The sequence below is a fragment of the Emys orbicularis genome, chromosome 1 (genome assembly GCF_028017835.1).
Source record: "Emys orbicularis isolate rEmyOrb1 chromosome 1, rEmyOrb1.hap1, whole genome shotgun sequence".
In the NCBI taxonomy this organism is placed as follows: domain Eukaryota; kingdom Metazoa; phylum Chordata; order Testudines; family Emydidae; genus Emys; species Emys orbicularis.
Window position 1 is genome coordinate 216,155,787 of NC_088683.1, and position 12,784 is coordinate 216,168,570.

Genomic DNA, 12,784 nt, shown 5'->3' on the forward strand with positions numbered 1-12,784 from the left:
TGGATTATTGAAAATGAAAAATTTAAAAAAAAAATAAGTGTTTATCATTTATACTGTTTGTTCACTCTTTGCATTTCACTCACATCAAACATAATCATTTTCATTTTCTGGTAGTCGTGCACTTGCACAGTGCTGCTGTGTTTGGATTCCAAACAGTGACATGGACCATGCAGAATAAGTTAGGAGGGACAATATATACCACAGGTGTTTAATGTTTTTTGAGGCTACTATTACCCCATGATTTCACCACCACACCTGGTTCTTTGATCTTTTCCCAGATCTCTGTCCTGCAACTACCCCAGTCCTATGGATCTGTGATATCCATAGCATAAATGATATTCCAGAGCATAAAGCAACTCGCTCATATTCCCAGTTAGGTTACTTGTCCTTGTTTCTAATATCTTACAAGAGGTCCTACCCAACAGTGTTGATTTAGCCAAGACTACTGTTTGGTTTCAGAAACCCAGTTCTTGGCTAGTGTCCAAGATGCTGTGACACTTAAATCCTGAAGTTTTGCTACAGGGCTTGTCTTCATTATGAACCACCAAGCTTGTGGTTTGGAGGAATTGTTTTATTCTGTGGGACAGTCCAATAATTATTTTAAAGCCCATACACTTTGATTATGTTTTAAATTTACATAAATTGAAAGGTGACCGGCAATGAAAGAAAAGACATGGGCTACAGATGTATGTTTAAATGGTTATTCATTTTAGGTGTGATTTGATGGTTCAAATGGTGTGTGTGTGTGTGTGTGTGTGTGTGTGTGTGTAAACACATCCATTTCTTTCATGTCCAGGTTGCTTACTTTGCTGCCCATTTTAGCTCCCGTTTCTTACTACCTTCCCCAACCCTTAGGTTTCTGGTCAATCATATAGCATAAGGACAGGACTTCTGGAAAAACATTTCCATTTGGTTGCCTAGGAAGTACTGCAATATGAGACTTGGCCAGTTTGAGAGTCATCTGACAAAACAAATTCGAATGGGAGACTGCCTAATAACAAGCCTACCTTCTCAACAGAGAATTTTTTTTTTTTTTTTGGCAGGGGAATCTCCAGTAGCGTCACAAAGTTGGGATGGAGGAAAACATGTTCCCCTCCTCCCTCCCTGGTTATGCCAATGAATGCTGTTAGGAAATGGTTATATTCAAACAAACTATTTTAACTGGCTTAATTTTATACATGATAAACTTCTATTAATGTAGTTATGCAGAACTTTAAAAAAAATACTTCTCAATTTTGGATTTAACCGCCTGGCTGTGTTTCTCTAATTTAAAAAATATAGGAAAGCAGACCCATATGTGTTAGTAATAAATTAATTTCAAACTATATACTAGTAAAATCGAGAGAAACTGTGGAATATATAAATGTAGGCCTTGGCTACACTTGCGAGTTACAGCGCTGTAAAGGCTCCCCCAGCGCTGTAACTCACTCCCCATCCACACTGGCAAGGCATTTGCAGCGCTGTATCTCCGTGGTTGCAGCGCTGCATGTACTCCACCTCTCCGAGAGGAATAGCGAGTATTGCGCTGCCGCTGCAGCGCTGCGGCGCCAGTGTGGCCGCCCAATGCGCTGTGAATGGCCTCCAGAATTATTCGGCAGTATCCCACAATGCCTGTTCTAGCCACTCTGGTCATCAGTTCAAACTCTACTGCCCTGGCCTCAGGTAACCAACCATGTGACCCACCCTTTACATTCCCTGGGAATTTTAAAAATCCCCTTCCTGTTTGCTCAGCCCGGCGTGGCGTGAAGTGCTATCAGCGAATCTTTCCAGGTGACCATGCCTCCACGCGCCAAGCGAGCCCCAGCATGGAGCAATGGCGAGCTGCTGGACCTCAGTGTTTGGGGGAGGAAGCTGTACAGTCCCAGCTGCGCTCCAGCCGTAGGAATTACGATACCTTTGGGAAGGTATCAAAGGACATGATGGAAAGGGGCCATGACCAGGACGCCCTGCAGTGCAGGATTAAAGTGAAGGAGCTGCGGAGTGCCTACTGCAAAGCCCGCGACGCAAACGGCCGCTCGGGTGCTCCCCCCGCGACCTGCCGATTCTACAAAGAGCTGGATGCAATACTTGGGGTTAACCCCACCTCCACTCCGAGCACCACCATGGATACTTCAGAGCCGGTGTGGGGGGGGGGGAGGTGGAGGAGGAGGAAAACGGGAGTGATGGTGGTGGGCCAGATGGAGACACCCTGGAATCCCTGGAGCCATGCAGCCAGGAGCTCTTCTCGAGCCAGGAGGAAGGTAGCCAGTCGCAGCAGCCGGTACTTGGTGGAGGACAAACAGAAGAGCAGGTTCCCGGTAAGCGTTTTTTTTTTTTTTCGGGAAGGAATTTTTTCGGTGCGGGCTCTTTGGGAGAGGAGGGTTAGGCATGCATGCCTAGATGCAGAATAGTGCATTGATGTGGTTTATCACATCGCGGTAATCAGCCTCGGTAATCTCCTCAAATGTCTCATCCAGAACGTGTGCAATGCGCTTGCGCAGGTTTATCGGGAGAGCCACCGTGATCCTTGTCCCAGCCAGGCTAACATGTCCGCGCCACTGTGCCGCGAGGGGCGGGGGGACCATTGCTGCACACAGGCAAGCTGCATATGGGCCAGGGCGGAAGCCGCATTGCAGTAGAAGACCCTCCCTTGCTTCCCAGGTCACCCTCAGCAGCGAGATATCGTCCAGGACGAACTCCTGTGGAAAATGTTGGGACAGTGTTCAGTGTAGGTGCCACCTGAAGCTGTTGGCTCTCCCCAAGGCACAGAAACCCAGAGGACAGTGCAGCCCTGAAACAATCAGTCCCCCTTACTCACCATTTTGAGGCTCCCATGGGATATGTGTGCTCTGTTTTGGACGGGAAAATTATGCTATTGTGTAGACCCTGTGTGTTTTCTACTCCTTAAGTGCGGGGGGAATCCTTACTCTGTCTGGTATAAACAATGCTGCCTCTGTTAAATGTTGCATTTTGCCTATACAGCTGCATCAACCTTGAGACCTCAGCCGTCCCTCTTATCGCCTGCTCAGAGACTGCAAAGACTCAGGAAGAGACCGCGAAAAAGCAAAGAAGACATGCCGCAAGAAGTGATGCGGCAATCTATTAAAGAGAATGAGAAAGCACAGGACTGGAGGGAGAGAGAAAGCAGGATCCGCCAGGAAAACGCAGCGCAGCGGCGGCAAAGCACCCTGCACCGGCAGCAAAGCACTGATAAGCTCATAAGCATCCTGGAGCGCCAAGCAGATGCTATCCTGGAGCTGGTAGCCATGCAGAAAGAGGAGCAGTACCGCAAATGCCACCCCCCCACACAGCCCTTGTCCCAAAACTCTTTCCGTTGTGCCCCACTGTCACCTCCAACCCACTTTCCCCAACTTCCGTGTTCTTCACGCCACCCGCTGCCTCCAACACCAGTATCTTCACCACCCAGCCCTGAAAACCACTACCCTTACCCTCTGCACTCAACCCCCCTCACCATGCAGTATAGCTGTCCTGAAGTGCAGCACTCACTGCACAGCACACCAGACAGGACATACGCGAATCTGTGATTGTACTGTTCCCCACTCCACCCCCTTGTTTCTTTTCAATAAATAATTTTTTTTTTCTTTTCAATAAATGGATTCTTTGGCTTTGAAAACATTCTTTATTATTGCATAAAGTAAAAGACTCCTTAGCCCAGGAATTACACAGGCACTGCAAGTCTGCTTGTCTGCTAAGCAGACACTGATTCCTAAAGATTGGAACTACTGCACTTCACTCCCGTGCAGGGCACCAGATATCACTGCTGGTTTTCAGCCTCAAATTGCTCCCTCAAGGCATCCCTAATCCTTGCAGCCCCGCGCTGGGCCCCTGTAATAGCCCTGCTCTCTGGCTGTGCAAATTCAGCCTCCAGGTGTTGAACCTCGGAAGTCCATGCCTGAGTGAAGCTTTCACCCTTCCCTTCACAAATATTATGGAGGGCACAGCACGCGGATATAACCGCGGGGATGCTGTTTTCGGCCAAGTCCAGCTTCCCATACAGAGATCGCCAGTGGCCCTTTAAACGGCCAAAGGCACACTCCACAGTCATTCGGCACCGGCTCAGCCTGTAGTTGAACCGTTCCTTGCTGCTGTCAAGGCTCCCTGTGTAGGGTTTCATGAGCTACAGCATTAACGGGTAAGCGGGATCTCCAAGGATCACAATGGGCATTTCAACTTCTCCTATCGTGATCTTCCGCTCTGGGAAAAAAGTCCCGGCCTGCATCTTCCTGAACAGCCAAGTGTTCTGAAAGATGCGTGCGTCATGCACCTTTCCGGGCCAGTCTGTGTTAATGTCAATGAAATGCCCACGGTGATCCACAAGCGCCTGGAGAACCATAGAGAAATACCCCTTCCGATTAAAGTAGTCGGATCCTAGGTGGGGTGGTGCCAGAATAGGAATGTGCGTCCCATCTATCGCCCCTCCACAGTTAGGGAACCCCATTTGTGCAAAGCCATCCACTAGTTCCTGCACGTTACCCAGTGTCACGGTTCTTCTGAGTAGGATGCGATTAATGGCCTTGCAAACTTGCATCAACACGATTCCAACAGTCGACTTTCCCACTCCAAACTGGTTTGCGACCGACTGGTAGCTGTCTGAAGTTGCCAGCTTCCAGATTGCAATAGCCACCCGCTTCTCCACTGGCAGGGCAGCTCTCAATCTCGTGTCCTTGCGCCGCACGGTGGGGGCAAGCTCCTCACACAGTCCCATGAAAGTGGCTTTTCTCATCCGAAAGTTCTGCAGCCACTGCTCGTCATCCCAGACTTCCATGACGATGTGATCCCACCACTCGGTGCTTGTTTCCCGAGCCCAAAAGCAGCGTTCCACGGTGCTGAGCATGTCCGTGAATGCCACAAGCAATTTCGTGTCGTATGCGTTATGCGGCTCGATAGCATCGTCGGACTCCTCACCCTCACTCTCACTTTGGATCTTAAGGAATAGTTCAACAGCGAAACGTGACGTGCTGGCGAGACTCGTCAGCATACGCCTCAGCAGTTTGGACTCCATTTCCCGCAGACTGATCGCGCTGCACAGAAACCGTTGAAAGATGGCGCCAAAGGTGGATGGAAACAAAGGGATTTCTGGGATGCGAAGCAATGCATCACGGGGCATTGGGACAGGACCCAGAATTCCCCGCACCCACGCCCCCTTCCCACAACCCACGGCGCCAGAATGGGAAAAGGTGCTCTGTGGGATAGCTGCCCACAATGCACCGCTTCCAATAGCGCTGCAGTTGCCGCAAATGTGGCCATGACAGTGCGCTGGGCAGCTGTCAGTGTGGACAGACTGCATCGCTTTTCCTACTCAGCTGCACAAAGTCAGGTTTAACTCACAGCGCTGTACATCTGCAAGTGTAGCCAAGGCTTTAGTGTCTGATTCTCTTCTCTTTTACACTAGTTCAAAATATACATTGTTGGTTGTATTATGGAAGCACCTAGAGCAGGGGCGGGCAAACTTTTTGGCTTGAGGGCTGCATCGGGTTTTGGAAATTGTATGTAGGGCCAGTTAGGGGAGGGGGGCTTGGCCTGGCCTCCCACCCCCCATCTGCCCCCCCCCCACTTCTCGCCCCCTGATGGTCCACCCCGGGACCCCTGCCCGATCCACCACCAGAACCCCCACCCCTGATTGCCCCCTGCCGCCCCATCCAACCCCCCTTCTTCCTGACTGTCCCCCCAGACCCCGGCCCCATCCAACCACCCCTTTTCCCTGACCCCTGACTGTCTCCGGAACCCCTGCCCCTGACTGTCCCCCGTCGCCCCATCCAACCTCCCCATTCCTGACTGCCCCCCCAGACTCCTGCCCCCATTCAACCCCCCTATTCCCCGCCCTCTGACCGCCCCGACCCCTACCACACCCCCGCCCCCGACCACCACCCTGAACTCCTCTGCCCTGTATCCAACTCCCGCTCCCTGCCCCCTTACCGCGCTGCCTGGAGTACCAGTGGCTGGCGGCGCTACAGTCACACACTGTGCAGCACAGAGACCGGGTCAGGCCGGGCTCTGCAGTGGCGCTGCCCCAGGAGCTCGCAGCCCCACCACCCAGAGCATTGCGCTGGCGGCGGGGCGAGCTGAGGCTGCGAGGGAGGCAGAACAGCAGGGGAGGGGCCGGGGGCCAGCCTCCCAGGGCAGGAGGGTCCCGCGGGCCGGATGTGGCCCACAGGCCGTAGTTTGCCCACCTCTGACCTAGAGGTCCCATCTGACATCAGGGCTACATTTTGCTTTTTGTTGCTCATACGTAGTAAGAGATAATCATTGCCCCAAAATCTTTATAATCTGAATATACAAGAGTGATAAGCACGAGAGAGAGGAAGTATTAGGAATTAAGTACTATGAGGAACTGATAGAGAGATTCAGGCCCCAATTCAGCAAAGCATTTTAAGCACATGTGTAATCCCACAGATTTTAATGAGGCTATTCAAGTGCTTAAGTTTAAGTGGTTTGGTGAATCAAGGCCTAGATGACTTGCTCTGGATCATGCAGGAAAGTTTGTGCCAGGAGCAGGAATTGAACACAAGTCTGAGTCTTAATCCCTTTCCACAATACCATAATTTCTTCTCTTGAATGAAGATAATGTAAATACACTTTTGTAAAAATGGTGTGAGAAAAGTCAGAACTCTCATTTTTAGATGTGATTTCATTGTAATACCTTTATTAAATGTATATTTTTTCTGAATTGAGATATTACTTTGTACCTCCCATTTGAAAATGGTAGCTTGATTGCAAGTAACTTGTTTTATTTAAATCCTAAGGCATAACACCAATGATTACCAATGCAACTGGACAGTTGGTAGCTGATGAGATTGGGCGATTTATTGATTTTGCACCAGTAGCAATGCTTCGATCAGCTCAAACACAGATGCATACTCACCAGATAAATAGGGACTGTAAAAGTGATGCACTTATAGCCTTTCCTAATGATCGCTCAGCCAGCATTAGGCCCAGTGAACGACATAAAAAATATAGGTAATGTACTATAGTATTTAAATAAGAAACTAGGATGTAGTATTAACAGTTGATTACTTATTTCAAAAGTAGATCACGATCCATCGCTTAAAATACTTGAGTATATTTTCAGACTGAATTTTTTTTATATATAGCAGTCTGTTTTGACAGAAGAATGTATGTACTACATTCTGAGTTGCTTCTCATAGGAAACTGCAGGTGTAACTACTAATTCTTGTATGTTTTATTTTTATTGTTGTCTTTGCAAAGTCAAATACTAATAATCACCTGTAACATAATAGGAGTTTGCAATAAATTATTTATGTAACAAAATCAGTAATATTTTCCAAGTCTAACAAAACCCTAAATCATTAATCTATATAATGAAGCTACATTTCTCTCTAAATATTTAGGACTATTTTTACGAAAGCTGACCGATATCATTATGTGGATCCAGATTTTGCTTATACTGACTATGAAGAACTGGAAAAGCAAGCACATAAGGAATACTATGCAGATTTTATTCAAAGTTTAAGACAGCGTCGCTTACAAAAAGAAGCTACTAGGTAAAATTTTATTTCTTAAAAGAAGAAATACCTAAGGCATTGCTACAGTAAATGTACATTCATATTCAAATTAACTTCAGTGGGACTACTCATGAACTTAAATTTAAGCCCATGCACAAGCATTTGTAGTGCGGGGGCTTTAGTTCTTAATGTATTTAAAAAAATTTCTCCTAGTAATTATTTATACGCTTAGGGCTGCTTCACTGGACAAAGCTCATGGACAGAGGCATAATGAGCCAGTGGCTCAAAGCTGAAGCTAGACAAACCCAGAGTAAAATTAAGAAGCATAATTTTAACAGTGAGGGTAACACTGCTCTACAGCCAAAATGCTTCTGAAATAAATGTAGTCAAACTTTACTAATTCTGGGTCACTGAGAATGAAAATGATGCTTAAAATTGTTGATTGGCTCTAGTTTTCAAGATATGCTATTGGGTCAGTATATACGACCCTTGACTTGGGAATGGCGGAGGATAAGTGAGTTATAAAGGGAAGGGACCTCAATTTAAACCAGAAATGACTAAAATACATCTTTGACTGGATCTATGAATAAATCTATGACTGGGTTTGGACAGTACTTGCTTTTTAGGCAAAACAATGAATGATGCAATCTGAAGCTGGTATTGCGTCATACATGATATGAATTGCATCATGTTATTCCTAGAAGTCATGGATGATGCAATCATAACGAAGCTTACATCACTCTGCTGAACAAATTGCCCTATATCAGCTCTAGAAATCAGACAGTGTCGTGCTCTCTTATTTGTCAGTGTTTGATTTTGCAAAGGGACACATTTCTGTTTAGCCAAAGTGAGCAGAGATGCCTCGTACTTGTGTGAACAGTGCAGATAACTTCTGCTATGTTTGTGGTGAAGTGACTTTTGCATCCCAAAAGCGCAGTATAACCACTATGGTTAAAAAAGCCTATCACCTTTATTTTGGCTGCAAAATTGGAGATCAGGACAAGAGGTGGGCCCCACACATATGCTGCAACACTTGTGCAACAAATCTTCGCCAGTGGTTGAACAGGAAAAGGAAATCTATGCCTTTTGCAGTGCCAATGATTTGGAGAGAGCCAACAGATCATACCAGCAATTGTTACTTCTGCATGATGTCTCCAGTTGGGAAAGGTGTGTCATAGAAGAAAAAGTGGACTGTGCTTTATCCAAACATTCCATCAGCTATACGCCCAGTACCCCACGGAGAAGGATTGCCGGTTCCTGATGCACCAGAATCATTCTCACTTGAGTCAGACGGGGAGGAGGATGAAACTTCTGGTCCTGAACCATCAATGTCACAGGACCCACATTTTTCTCCCATCCTCCTCCTCTGAACCACACCTCATAACACAAGGTGAACTGAATGACCTTGTCAGGGATTTGGAACTACCCAAGAGTAAAGTATCAGGGGGTAGCCGTGTTAGTCTGTATCTACAAAAACAACAAGGAGTCTGGTGGCACCTTAAAGACTAACAGATTTATTTGGGCATAAGCTTTCGTGGGTAAAAACGAAAGGTTTTTACCCATGAAAGCTTATGCCCAAATAAATCTGTTTGTTAGTCTTTAAGGTACCCAAGAGTAAGGCAGAGCTGTTGGGCTCCAGACTACAGCAGTGGAATCTCCTGGCAGGTGATGTTAGGGTTTCCATGTTCCATGACCGTCAAAAGGATCTTGTCCCATTCTTCTTCATGGAAGGTGATCTTGTAGCCTGCAACAACATCGATGGTGTGATGGCAGCCCTCAACATCGTTCACGATCCAGATGAGTGGAGACTGTTCATTGATTCATCGAAGATGAGTCTTAAAGCTGTATTACTGCATAATGGCAATGTTTTGCCATCAATTCCAGTTGGTCATGCAGTCCATATGAAGGAAACCTATGACAACATGAAACAACTTTTGAGGTGCATAAACTATGACCAACATCAGTGGCAGCTTTGTGGCGATTTGAAGGTTGTTGCTCTCTTGCTTGGTCTGCAGACTGGATACACAAAGTACTGCTGTTTTCTCTGCGAATGGGATAGTCGTGCAAGAGATTCCCACTACATCAAGAAAGATTGGCCACTCCGACAGTCATTGGAGCTTGGGAGGAAAAGTGTTCAGCATCCACCACTTGTTGAATCAAAGAAGATTTTGTTACCACCCTTACACATCAAGCTGGGTCTGATGAAGAACTTTGTCAAGGCCATTGACAAAACACAAGCAGCTTTCAAGTACCTCCGTGGAAAATTTCCAAGGTTAAGTGAAGCTAAGATAAAGGAAGGTGTCTTTGTTGGTCCTCAGATTTGTGAACTTCTTCGAGTTGATGCATTTGATCATGCACTGCGTGGCAAGGAAAAGACGGCATGGAAAGCCTTCCAGTTAGTGGCAATAAATTTTCTCGGAAACAACAAGGCAGTCAACTACAGGTTGTTGGTGGAAAACCTCCTCAAGGCATACAAAAGCCTTGGTTGCAACATGACACTAAAGATACATTTTTTTTTGTACTCTCATCTAGATTTTTTTCCCACCGAACTGCGGAGCAGTGAGCGACGAGCACGGCGAGCGATTTCACCAGGACATTGCAACAATGGAGAAACGCTATCAGGGCAAATGGAGCCCATCAATGCTTGCAGACTATTGCTGGACAGTGACAAGAGATGCTCCATTTAATGAATACAAGAGACAAGCCAAGAAGCGCCGAGTAGGCACTGAATAGGACTAAACTATGTACATAAGTTTTTTGCCTTTTGTTTCATAATAAATTTTATTTATATAACCCTTTTTTGCTGATTTTTAAAGTGTTACATAAACAGGACAGGTGAACTATTATCATGTAAAGCAACCATAAACACATGAAAAGACCTAGATTTACAATTTATGATTAAAACTCTATCTACACAATATACATAGACATAAAATGTAAAAACTTAAATATCTTAGAAACAGTAGCCAATCAGTTGTTTTAATTGTCATATTTGAATTCAGCACATCAAAATACATAATAAATAGCACATTTTATCTCTGAAGCAGACGACTTCTCAAAAATTGTAGACCAGTGTAATTGACCATTGGAACAATGGATTCTTTTACCTTGAAGTCTTTAAATCCACCCCCTTCCATGCCCTCCCATTCCCTCCCTCCCCCAAAAGGCATGGAGACTTTATTATTTATCTTTTTAAAGTTCTCTTTGGATGTCCTGATTTTGCTTAAGAATTCACAAAAATGCATGTGGATAAAATTGCAAGCGTGGGTCTATTACTTCATCTATCTGTTGTACCTGAATATTGCAAATTTGTTAGAATAGCGTTGGAAAAGTCTTTTATAAATCTTTATAGAGTAGCCTGATCAGACATAGTGTAATGATTTAAAAATGTCCATTTATTTAAAAAAAAAATTGGATTTAACTTCTAGTTAAATCTTTACCCCAGTTTTTTATAAATTGAAAATAAGGTTTATAATGTGAAGTAAGTCACCAAGTACTAGTGATTATTTTCGGTAACAAATACTGAAGTTAGTTGTTATAGGTGGTGCAGGGTAGTGATGCCTATAATTAAGGCTGCCTGACACTTCCCATTATAAGGCTCTATTTTCACTAGTTTATAACTTTGCCAGATTTTATCCATTTGGGTTGAAAATTTTCATGCGAGATGTCTTCGGGCTATTTTATTTTACTGAAAATTTCAGCTAAAATGGTTCACCTGCTTCGAAGATCCAGGCTAGGGGAAAACAGATTGTTTTACGCATGTTAAAAAATTCTTAACTGTTTCGTTGAGACACTAATGCCTCTGTGCTTTGGAGTAAGGGCTTGAAATTGGGCAGGAATATTGCCCTGTGTCAGCGTTTTGCCTCCCCATGAAAATTTCTTTCAAATTTGGCCAGGGTTTAAGCCCCTGAAAAAAATCTCAGTTCACACATGTTCAGTAGAGACTTGCATTAAATTCTCTGAACATTCTATCTGGACTGGGTATGCTCCAGTTCTGGGCTGCATGGGCTGAACAGGACTTTCCCTGCATTTGTGACTGTAGTTGCTCATGCTAGCTGCCAGGGGTTGCTGTGGAATCAATCAACTGAACTGAGAGCAGGGAGACTGCTTCCCCTTTGCTCTCAAAGCTCCCCCTGCTGGCATCCAGGACCTGACTTGACTGCAGAACAGTGAAGAGTTGGTGGATAGGACATGAGGAGAGGGTATAGTAATCAGAGGATGGTGAGAAACCATGGAGCAGGTTGTAAAAGGAGAGGGAGACAAGAAGTGGTGGGAGGGCTGCAGAGGGGAAGAGGGACAGGAGGTGGTGCGGGACAAGTGGATTAGGAGCAGAGAGCAGGATGTGAAAGGGAGTGTGGGGAGCATAGGTACAGAATGGGATAGGAGCCAGGCAGGTGGAGTTAGATGGAGGAACAGGGAGGGAACAGGAGGGGTTGAATAGTAGCAGATGGGGAGAGTGAGGCAGGAACTGCGGTGTGAGGGGTTTGCGTAGGAGTGGAGGAGGAAGGAGTCAGGAACTAGGATGGGGTAGGGGGCAGGAGCTGGGATGGTGGGGTGGATAAGTGATGGTGGGGCAGGAGATTGGGTATGGGGGATACATAGGAGAAGAGAGGGGCAGGAGCCAGGGTTTGTGTGGGGTGCATAGAAAAAGTGAGGGAGCGGGGTGGGAGCCAGTAGGTGAATAGGAGCAGAGTGGGAAGTGAGCTAGAACTGAGTGGTGAGCATACAGGAACAGAGGGGGACACAGGCTTATGGGGGATGGGGTGGAAGGGTCTAGAACTACTAGGGTACACTCTCCTCCAGAACCTGGAAATGAACCCAGGAGTTTCTATATTCTTCATCAGCAAATAGCTGTGAAACCCACTGGCAAAGTGTGTGTCTCATTCCCTGTGATGGCTTGTTCACATAGAGGATAACAGCTTACTATTGGTACCAGGTATTTGGTTAACTCAAATGAAAGAGATCTGTGCTGTGAAACTAAAGGTTCAAACCCAAGTTAGGGGTCAGTATGTTTCCACATAATAGAATTTCTGTTTTTTCAGTTTGTTCCCTAAAGAAAATTTAGGAAATCATGTTAAAAAAACAAACAAAAATCTATTTTAAAACATATTAATGTACCAAGTCAATCAGTAAAAAGTTAAGAAATGCAGAAGTTTGCTTCTGCAACCGTAATTCAGTCCCCTTATGTGTAGACACCATAATACAGTATTTATTTACATGATCACCTACAATTTTTACCACAGGACCTCTGCCTCAGTCAGCATACATGATGGAGAGTTCTCTGGGAATTAATCAGCGTTGTGTAATGGATGAGGCTGTTG

The 12,784-nt window shown here is 45.6% G+C and overlaps 1 protein-coding gene across 1 annotated transcript in view; it reads left to right on the forward strand.

Annotated features, from left to right (window-relative positions):
* Window positions 1–12,784, forward strand: part of CFAP47 (cilia and flagella associated protein 47) — a 704,026-nt gene that overhangs the window by 43,044 nt on the left and 648,198 nt on the right. Inside the window, exons 10-11 of the mRNA XM_065423211.1 lie at window positions 6,744–6,957; window positions 7,350–7,502. Coding sequence (XP_065279283.1) covers window positions 6,744–6,957; window positions 7,350–7,502 — 367 coding nt within the window. The remainder of the gene's footprint in view (window positions 1–6,743; window positions 6,958–7,349; window positions 7,503–12,784) is intronic.